The 10,979-nt window shown below is 48.7% G+C and overlaps 1 protein-coding gene across 1 annotated transcript; it reads right to left on the bottom strand.

The window, feature by feature from the left end:
• Positions 1–224: 224 nt before the first annotated feature.
• On the bottom strand, positions 225–1,149 carry LOC121835506 (the record flags this gene model as incomplete). Its single annotated transcript, XM_042289761.1, has 2 exons — positions 225–784; positions 969–1,149. Coding segments are annotated over 2 exons (741 nt in total), but the record flags the coding sequence as incomplete, so codon positions are not given.
• Positions 1,150–10,979: the final 9,830 nt, after the last annotated feature.

The raw sequence follows: 10,979 nt of genomic DNA, 5'->3' as shown, positions 1-10,979 counted from the left end.
AAACTTCTAATATTTAGTGTACCCAGCGTTAAGAAATTAGTAGAAAAAGTGGGAAATTTGGATGGAATTATTATTGGGGCGGAGGAGGAGGTTTGTAATAAAAAGCGATTTACAAAAAATTCATTCAAAACTTACATAATTCATAGCTGTGGCGACAAGCACGAGTAAATATTCAAATAAAGTAAAGAACTGTCGGTAATTGTCCTCTATGTGAGCACAACCACCTACTGCGAAGTTTGCTCTCGTTGGCCATCCGGTGGAGCTCGGGGCTTGCGTTTCTTTCTTCCTTTTGGCTTGCTCCAGTCAGGCCCTTCAAGGTCGGGGTCTTCCTCCTCGACGCGATCTAGCGGTCGCTTGAAGGGATCTGAGCTGTCGCCCATTTCCGAGTCAACTTCGGTGGCACCGTCTAAAGAGAGGTCGTTCCCGTCGACTGTCTTCTGTCGCTGGCTTTTAGAGGAGCCTGGAGCGGCCTTGACGATGTGTGTGTCGTTTACGACGCAGGCAGCTGTCTTGTCAGCTTCGAGAATCGATGCGGTGGTGTCTTCGTCTGGCGATGCGCCTCGTTTGTCAGCCCCTGAAGGTGTTTGGGTATGGGTGGTGGTTGGGTGCCCAGAGCCGTCTTCGAATTTCGAAGCTTCTTCTTCATCGATGAAGAATTCAGAGTTGTCTTCCTCGGGAGCCGGTCGCAATACAGTGGCGTACGTCCGGATGCAATCCTCTTGCTCATGACCAAAACGATGGCACTTGTCACAGCGAGGGACGCGACATTCTGGGCGGATGTGGCCTGGGGTGCAATGTTGCGCTTTTTGGACTCCTAGGAGACTAGGGAGAGGGAAGTGACATCAACGACACAGCAAACGCAGATTGGGTGTTGATTTCGTTTCTTCTGTCAACATCCAATCTGCAGTTGCTGTGTTGTTGACGTCACTTCCCTCTTCCAAGTCTCCTGGGAGTCCAAAAAGAGCAACATAGCCCCCCTGTTCTCTTACATCGAAGGCAGAGAGGCGCTCTTCCGGGGACAAGAACGAGAACGTTGCTGCCAAACAGACGCAGCTTGTGCGGGAGCTTTTCCTTGGTGACGCCTTCCTTTAGGTTCATTCTCACCAGCCTTGTCGTCATCTGAACATTCTGGAAGCCTTCCGCCCTCCATGTGTCGCGGGATATTTCGTTGATTTTTCCATAAGGCTCTAGGGCCCTCCGCACTGTGTCGTCGCTTATGTGAGTAGGTATCCAGTGCAGCCGTATTCGTACCTCGCACTGACCGGGATCGATGAGCAGGCACCTTTTTTCCTTCACCACAAGTTCCTTGGCTTCCAGAATTTTTCGCTTCGCTGTCAGGGAGTTGAAGGTGAAGAGCCAAACATGGTTCATCTGGTACGCGCCGGCTCCAATGAGGTCGTTTAGAACGCCGTGGCGTTCCATTTCTTCTCGAAAATCGTCAATCTTGTACGGGCGTCCGGTAATGTCACAATGAGCGAATACAGAGTTCAAAACTTCAGTACCTGTAAGCAGTGACGGCAGAACCACTCGGTAGGTATCCTGGGACATTTCAGCAGATGAACCAAAGATAGGCCGTTGCAGACGCTCCACGGGAGCTCATTTTTTTGCGACCGTTTCGAACGGCGTCACGCGCTTCTCCCCGAGCTAGAAGTACATTGCTTCCTAGAGGGCTTAACTCGTCCTAGTTGTCCGTGTGTGCAAATCAGATCACGTGTTTTCCCGCTACCTGGCTTTTGTAATAGTGTTGAAAAACAGGATACGTCATTGCCGCAGGTCATGTGACGTAATATTATTTGCATCGCTGGGCTCTAGCGTTGCTCGTCTTCTTACCACGTGATTTCGCGCGCGCGCACGATTCAAACGGTGCTCGCGGACTCGTAGCCTCGTGGCGCCCCCTTAGCCCTTGCATTTGGGCTCGGACCCTCACTCGTGCGACGTAAAGCCCCTCGATATGTTTTCCTTTGTCTTTGCAAGTAGCGCCAAATGCGCGAGCGCACGTGGCCCAGGACTCGAGCGGCCCTTGGAAGCAAATGGCGGCGCAGCACTGAAATGAGCGGCCCTTGGAAGCGAATGGCGGCGGAGCACCCGCTCGTGGCTCGTGTCTTGCGCATTTCCACAACAATGGTTGGCGGTACTTGTCAAAACACCTTAATCAAGGGGCTTTAGTGCGACGGAGGTCGATCTGACAAGATTCTCGTGCGTGAACGTCTGTATGGCTGCGAAGATCAACACAGTCGATGGAGCGATGTCGAAGCCTGCGCTGCACATCGAAAAGCCAACAACAACTTCTTTGTGCCTGCGTTCGATATGTTGGTGGACCTCATAGTTTTTGGCAAGTTCATTCGATATGAAGTGGACCCCGTTGTGTTCAGTATCATATCCCAGGTCTACGAGAGCTACGGGCAAGGTGTTGACCAAAGTGGCCGCATCGGAGACGACGGACGCGGTGGAATTTATCTCGGATATGCTGAAGACCATCAAACGCGCGATGCATTGTAAGCACCACATCGAAGCCACCTACATCCATTGCCTGGCCACCGATGTTCTTCGATATCGCCTGATCACCGTGGATACTCTAGACTCGTTGAAATAAAATAACTAACCCTATAGGATGACTGCGTGTGTGTCTCTTTCTCCTACGATTGCTGAAGAAAAGACTGGACCCTGATAGCGGCCCGGTCAGTCTGCTCTCGACCTACGTACACATCGGTCGCGAAGAAGCGAAATGAGCGATCATTTTTACGTGAATCTATTCTCAAATGCATCGTCAAACGTTTTTCACGACAATAGTTTGAGCAAGTTCAAGGTACAATCGTCTCAACCAATTATATTAAACGAACCGTACGAGGTAGCCCTAGAAGAAATAAACTTCCCGTTTAGCATCAAGAATGTGACGAGCTAATCTAACGTGTTGTACTTGGTCAGACCCACGGATGCCGGGAAGGTGGAAGGCACCAAAAACTACGAATACAGCCAAAGCAAGATTTTAACGCGCTGGTGAAAAGCGCCCTTCGAGAGCTCTTCGGTCCAAAGACGATTTTCGGGCGCAAAGGGCAATGTTACTTTTTAGGCTCCCAGAGAAACAACGCACTGCGCATGTCCCCTACATTGTCGAAAAAACTTGGATTAGGAGAGATCGTTTTTGGAATAGGTCAGCCCGTGGAAGGCAGCCCCGTGAAGAAAGATACATTCGATAGGGAGGTCGAGGTAGAGTTGACGAGGGTTAACCACGTGATGACACAGGACTGAATTGAGATCCTTGAGGGCTTCTACGAATCGCCAGAAGATCTCGTTAACGCGATAAACAGCGCGTACCAGTCTCATCTTAAGGTAAATTCCTCAAAAATATTGCTTCGTTATAATCCATACATCAAAGTCGTAGAGTTACAGTTGCACCACAGTGGGTATATTCTAATCAATGCTCACTTATCCCACAAGCTTGGATTTAGTCAGAAAAGTGTGTACACTTCCTTCTCGGTGGCAGACCGTGATGTGATATTATTTCCCAGCAATCACATTTTTACCTATTGCGATATCATAGAAGCGGAGCACGTCGGCGACGTGAAGCTGGCCATGACTTGTGACTTTGGTGAATTCCTCGACACTGCTCTTCGAGACCGGCTCCTTGCTGGTTGCCTCGATGCCGAGATTCAGCGACCGCTTCTCGAGATGGATGGCAGTTCCAAATTCGGGGACGTCTACAAGGTGGCACTGGCAAGGGAACTGGCTACAGAGCAGAGTAAAGAGCTGCAGGGACAGAGCGGTCCGGATACCACCGACGTGCATCGGTTGTGGGACAGACAAGACCAGGAACAGCAGCGACAGCAGGAACTGTCTGCTCTCGATGTGGTTCTTCTGCGCATGAACCTTGTAGGTGTCCATTCCTTAAAGCGAAGTGCTTCAAGTGCGGAAAAGAAGGACACATCAAAAGAATGTGCACAGGAGAACAGACCAGGGGTAAGCCAAAGTGCTGGCCTAAGGTGGGTCCCGGAGACGTGTGCGTTGTGCGTTGTAACGTAGTCGCGGGGGTGCCACCGGTTACGACTACGTTGGAAATAGCAGGTCACGAGGTAGAGTTGGAGGTTGATACGGGCTCTGCAGTTACCCTTATGCCAGAAGAGGCGTATCGAAAGATTCTACCTTGAGGAGCGCTAAAACGGTGTGAGCTCAGCTTGCGAACGTACACGAAGGAAAAAATTAACGTTGTCGGTGTATCCGACGTCGAGGTAGCTAGCGGTCATGGGAAACATGTGCTGCCTTTAGTGGTGGTAAGAAACGGCGATGTGCGGCTACCAACGCTGCTTGGTAGAAACTGGCTGCAGCAAGTAAAGCTGGACTGGAGGTCAGTTTTCGCAGTTACAGCAGAAGAGAAATCTCTTGAAACAATGAAAGTGTTGTTTCCGTCGGTGTTTAAGAAAGAATCCGGAGCAATAACAGGATTCACGGCAAGCCTTGTTTTCAAGGATAATGCTCAGCCAGTGTTCTGCAAGCATCGTACCGTCCCCTTTGCGTTTAGGGACGCTGTTGATTGCGAGTTGAGGCGAATGATTGACGATGGTATCTTGTCTCCTGTGAAGACGAGTGACTGGGCAACTCCGCTAGTCATTGCTCCGAAGCCCGGCGGAAAGATTCGTATCTGTGGCGATTACAGTGTCTCAATAAATCCGAACTTGCGTACGGAACACTACCCCTTGCCAATGGTGGACGAGTTGTTCGCAACGTTCACGGAGTGCCGCGTGTTCACGGTTCTTGACCTGCGTGTTGCGTATTTGCAACTGAAACTTGATAGCAACGCAAGGAAAGCGCTGACAGTAAACACTCACCTCGGTCTTTTCGAGTTTTCGCGATTGCCGTACGGCGTGTCGAGCGCTCTAGCTATTTTTCAGGCTACCGTGGATAAGATTTTGCTTGGGTTGCCGAAGGTTGCATGTTACATGGACGATCTGTTGATTGGAGGCAGGGACCATGATGAATGTTTCGACAATGTGAAACGCGTCTTAGAACGACTTGCCAAGCATTGTGTGAGCTTGAACCTGGAAAAGAGCAAGTTTTTTGTGGGCGAAGTGAAGTACCTTGGGTATATGCTTGACAAACACGGGCTCCGGCCTTGCCCCGACAAGGTGGAAGCGGTCAAAAGCGCTCCGCCTCCTACAAATGTACGTGAGCTCCGCAGTTTTCTAGGAATGTTAAACTTCTACGCCAAGTTTCTGCCAGACTTGGCAGCATTGCTGCGGCCTCTGTACGACTTGCTAGAAAAAGGGGCTGAATGGTTGTGGTCAAAAGAATGTGATGAGTGTGTGAGGAAAGCTAAAGAGCTTCTAAGTAGTGCTGATGTGTTGACCTTGTAGTGTCCAAGTAAGCCTGTTAGGTTGACCTGCGACGCTTCTAATTATGGTGTGGGGGCAGTTTTGGCTCATGAAGTGAGCAAGGGAGTTTACAGAGCGGTTGAGTACGCTTCAAGGACATTGACGACGGCCGAACAAAACTACTCGCAAGTAGAAAAGGAAGCGCTTGCCATTGTATTCGCTGTCAAGAAGTTTCATAAGTACCTTTTCGGTTGAAGATTCACATTGGTCACTGACCACTACCCTCTCACCACACTTTTGAAGCAAGGGCAGAAGTCAACCGGCATGGCAGCTGCACGTATTCAGAGATGGCGACTTCTGTTAGCTGAGTACGACTTTGTGATCGATTTCGCGAAGGGTACCAGCATTAGTCACGCCGACGCCCTTTCAAGGCTCCCCCTTCCCGCGAAAACAGAAGACTGTGACCAGGTTAACTACTTTTCGCCGCTCGATCATGTTCCGATCACAAGCTGGATAGTGCAGGAGGAGACTAAAAAGGATACCCTACTACCTCGGATCATCGAACTCACGAAACGAGGATGGCCTAAGAAATTAGACGATCCGGACTTAATTCTCTTTTTCCAGAGAAGAGAAGCGTTGTCTACCGAGCAGGAATGCTTGGTATGGGGCACGAGAGTGGTCATCCCAAAAGCATTGTATGACGTCATCATCCGTCTTCTACACGAAGGGCACCCAGGAGCATTTAAAATTAAGATGCTGGCGAGACAGCATGTCTGGTGGAATGGATTAGACGCTGCCATTGAGAATCTGGTGCGAACGTGCGACGTCTGTCAAGCAACGCAGAACAACTCCCCCCGTGCTCCGGTCCAACATTGGCCGTTGGCTACTAGGATCTTTGAACGCGTGCACTTAGATTTCGCACAGAAAGATCAATCCAACATACTGATCCTAGTTGATGACCACTCAAAATGGCTGGAAGCCATTCTAATGTCGTCTACGACCTCTTGGCACACCATCGAAAAGCTGCAGATGATATTCTCGCAATTCGGGTTGCCAGAGGAAGTGGTCACAGATAATGGACCACAGCTGGTGTCTGAAGAGTTCAGATCCTTCATGCGTGAAAATGGAATCTTGCACACGACAACTCCTCCTTACCACCCGGCATCTAATGGACTTGCCGAACACGCAGTTCAGACGGTGAAGAAGTCCCTTCTGAAACAGGTGCTGGAGGACAGGGAGCGGGGTGGAAAAAGGAGCATGCAGCTGAAGCTGTCAAACTTTTTGTTCCAGTACAGAACAACTCCCCACGTGGTAACTGGGAAGACGCCGGCAGAGCTCTTTCTTTGGCGTTTGCCACGGACACGCCTTGCCTTGTTGAAACCCGGTTCTGCTTCTTTTCGGCGAGAAAAACAAAATGAAGCCAAGAAGACCGTTGGCACCCAGCAGGCAGGGCCGAGGGAGTTCAATGTCGGAGACAATGTGTGGGCGCGAAACGTGAGAGGGGAGGAAACGGGATGGGCAAGAGGAAAGGTGACGAAGAAAATTAGTGCTCTTACATACTTGGTGCGAGTCTTTAGTAGGATTCGTTTTGTACACCGTGATCACCTGAGGCCAAGATCTCAAAATGGATTTGATACTGAACGGAGCTCGCCGGTGGACCACGGTGAGCCGACAGCATCCACGAATTCAGATGACTCGGACTCGGAGCCTGAGAACCACTTCAATAGTCATGACGATGACGAACCTGGTGTGCCCGCTCCTTCTGTAAGGCACAGCACGCGAATAAGTCGGCAACCCGACAGGCTTACTTATTACCTGGTTGGTAGACCAAGTTGAAGTGTTGCTGTTGTACTGTGTAACGTGTGTTTTGGATTAGTGTGGGGAAATGTAATAACTGAATGATTTACCTCCGCTAGGAGGGCGTCGCGTGTTTTGGTCTTCTTCTTCTTTGTCTCACAAATAAAAGCCCCGTGCCAGTTAGAACGCGGGTGCGATCGAAGCCGGGTGTCTGTTGTCTGGATCTCGGTCGACGACCACCGAGGCGAAGTATAACACCGGAGACTGTCGGGCGACGAGAGCTGCTATGGTATCGTACGTGCACGGACAAGGCGAGTGGTTTTCGGAGCCGCCGTGATGGCGGTCGCTTCGTGGGATGAACGTACCGTCCTAGTACTTTCGGACTTCGCTCCAATGGAACAGAATCCGATTACGCCGGCCACGACAGGACGATTGGCTCGAGACATGACTGCTGCTCGACTGCCCCATAGTGAGCGAGTATATGATTAGCATCATACTTCTTCAAGACCCGATCATCCCTTCAAGATTAGATTTTCTCACCGACTGGTGAGGAGCGACGTCGACGGGGTTCAACCAAGAAGGACGGCATGGTGGTCTCTAGGGAATTGTTGACGCCATCAAGAGACGGACGTCGGATATGAGGTGTTCTTGCCGACAGGCCAAATGGTCGTTCGGAAGTTTACCGGCATTCAAAAGGTCAATATTTCTATCTGGTGTAGCACACATATCCGTGTTAAAGGGGCCACAAAATTATTTTTAAACTTCTTCTTCCTTACCTGTAATCCTCAACTCAAAAGAAAACTGTGAAATCACTCAGTCGTGGCATGCTAGGGCACCGGTGCGATGACCCCAAGCTTTCCCCGTGCTTTTTAAGCACACCGTAGAACTTGGCATTCGCAAGTGATACGTTTTGTCAGGTCACTCATTGGCCAGGAACGCGAATTCAAATATCCATGGACGAATTGATTGCTGACGAGCGCATACATCCGAGCGACGCAGTTTTCGTGTTCAACGTGTGAGTTGGGGTCGGCTGACGTCATTTTGGCCTTTGTAGGCATTGCAAAGAGGATATTTAGAACCATACACGCATGATGATAACGTCATAGCACATTGACATTAAAGAGCACAAAACGGGCTTAGCTACAGAAAATAAATATTATACTCGCAACAAATAAATACGTCTGTAACTTATTAATTATAAAGACGAACACACCTCTGAGCATTTAAGTTTAATAGTATGTGTTGATACATTGTTATATAGCATGTCATCTCGTACACGTTACTTGAGCAAACGCCAGTTTTTCACTTGAAAAACACTTGATTGGCAGTTTTTCACTTGAAAAACTTGATTGGCACTTCGGTGGAAAGGTGGAAAGAGGTTGAGTAGCTTCTACTTCGTTCTTGACCAGTGCCCGACTATTCGGCCCTTATCTGGGTGTTCAGCTTACGCGTGGACAACGAGCATGTGAAACGTGGTTATTGTATTTTCGCGGGCGATCAAATGCAAGCTATTGCAACGAAAGCAAGTTATATAAAAATCTTCAGAATTGCCAATTCGTAAAATTGGGGATTAGTAAAAAAGGCTAAATGTCGCAGGAGCTTCCTCGCTAAAAAAATGCTGTGATTATTCGGTGACCTAGGGCTGAAACAACTTCCCCTAGGCCCTACACGCGCCGTATACCTTTCGTTATGATTCTCACAAATTCAGACGTTCAAAGGAAGCTAGAAAAATGCGAAAATTTTATCCTAAAATTCATGTGGAGAGCAAGTTCGTCTGCTTCTTTTTGCAGGGGTTGTGGTGACATCAGAACGCCGAGATCTGAGTGGCTCCGATTGAAGGATAGGGGGTAGACCTAAAAGCAAGCTTCCTTGAAACCTACCCACTATTCTTTATTCAGAACCAATCAGAGCTCGGCGTTCTGACGTCACCACAACCCCTACTAAAAGAAGCAGACGAACTTGCGCTGCGCATATCGTAAAATCGTTGATTAGTATACTTGGGAGTTGTGTGAATATTTATACAGCGTGTAGTTGGTCAGCCATTTCAAAGTTGCGACGAGTCACTGCTGTAGATGAGCAATTTAGCCAATGCTGTATAACCGCTAGCCTGGGTCTATAGGTCTTTAACGTGCACCACGCAGTAGTGATACACAACCGCGGGCCGGTACGATGCTCATCCAGATCGAAACGGGCAGGGGCGGGGATTGAACCCAGGTTCCCTGGTTCATTAGTACAAAACGTAAACATCGCAGGAGCTTCCTCGCTAAAAGCTTGTGATCATGCGGTTACCTGGGGCAAAAACAAATTCCAAAAGACCCAACATGCGACGCATAGATTTCGCATCGATTCTCAGACACTCCAACGTTCAAATAAAGCTAAGAGAATGCGAAAAGTTCATGCTAAATGTCTTATCGGTCCTCAAACACATCCGGAAACCCGAGCATCACTAAGGCGATATTACTGATGCTGTCGCACAGGTGTTAATATCCAGAGCGATCTTGCACAGAAAGGGTATAAAGTATCATTCTTTCAGATCTTCACGTTATACCTACGTCAGAAAGCACGAAGAAGCCCTAAATCGTTGGCAAGCTGCGGCGCATCACGACTCCGCGCACCGAACAAACTCGCATCCACCAGCTCTGGGCGCTACCATCTTACCGATGACATCTCGGCTCTTGAGAGGTCACGTGACGAGTCGTCACCCGGTTGCTACGGAAACCGAGCCAGCTCAGCTCGTTGCTATGGTATCGCGTGTGACCAATCGCGGTGAGAGGCGGCACGGGGAAAAGCGTGGCGCTACTCTGGCAGCTACGCTGCCATATCGAATGGCTCTAACAAAAACAAATGCATCGCCATGGTCGTAAAGGCCTCCGCAATGTGCGTTTTCTTCTTTTTTTTTTTTTTTTTTGTGAAGAACCCAGTTTAGTTCAGAGGGTTGAAAATGCCGTAATATCAAACCACACCATGCAGATCAGTTACGACGACGACCTGAAGTGTATTACCGGCGTAGTACAGGCCGGCATGAGAAACAAATCGTACGCCGTCGAGGTAAGTCGTTTGTTATTATTATAATTGAGGTTGTCAGGTTATTAAAGACTTGCATGTCTATCGCCATATCGCAGTATCTTTTTTTCTTGTTGTACATCAAATTTTGTGGCTGTGCTCTTTTGGTGAAGATCTCTATCGAACCCGCGACGCAAGTACAATCTGTAATAAAGTCACCTCATGTTTTCTTTTTTTCTTTTTTTATCCTGTTCTTTCGTCCTTTGGGGTCTTGCGGGATTCTGAAGAAACTGCAAGAATCTTTCTCCAGTCGATGGTTACAACCAGGTACGAATCACCTTCCCATAGCACGAGTCCGCAAACAAAATTTGGGATCTAAACCGATCGACTGAAGTGCGATCGACTGAAGTGCTCTTCTGACGGGTCCAATGCGATCTTTTAGCAGCCGATCAACTCGATCGACTCCCGGACTTTCGATAAACCATATTTTGCATCGCACACCAGTATCAATTTTTATAAGCGTCTGAAACTCATTTTATTTCAGACAGATGAAATATCAGAATATCGTCTTTATTCACTCGATTCAGACACCGGCGCCGGCTTGGCCGGCGGGCGTGTGGCAGACGGTATACTTCTTGCATTCGTCGTCTGCTGCAGGCATCTTGAGGACTGGAAGTTGCAGTAGTAAATATTTCAGAAACAAGCGATTACCGGCACACTTCTGCCGAAACATATAAACATATATGACATTCAAGCTTTCTATATCTCTGATTTTTAGAAGTTCAAATCCTACTCCTGATTTTTGAACGGTCGGGTTTTCGTAGCGAAACCTAGCCACATGTATTCGTCCATAACAACGACCCTAGCAACGGT

This window comes from Ixodes scapularis, unplaced genomic scaffold (assembly GCF_016920785.2).
Source record: "Ixodes scapularis isolate PalLabHiFi unplaced genomic scaffold, ASM1692078v2 PGA_scaffold13__105_contigs__length_92229423, whole genome shotgun sequence".
NCBI classification, from domain to species: Eukaryota; Metazoa; Arthropoda; class Arachnida; order Ixodida; family Ixodidae; genus Ixodes; species Ixodes scapularis.
Note: the sequence above shows the minus strand (reverse complement) of the source record. Positions and strands in the feature narration are given on the sequence as shown.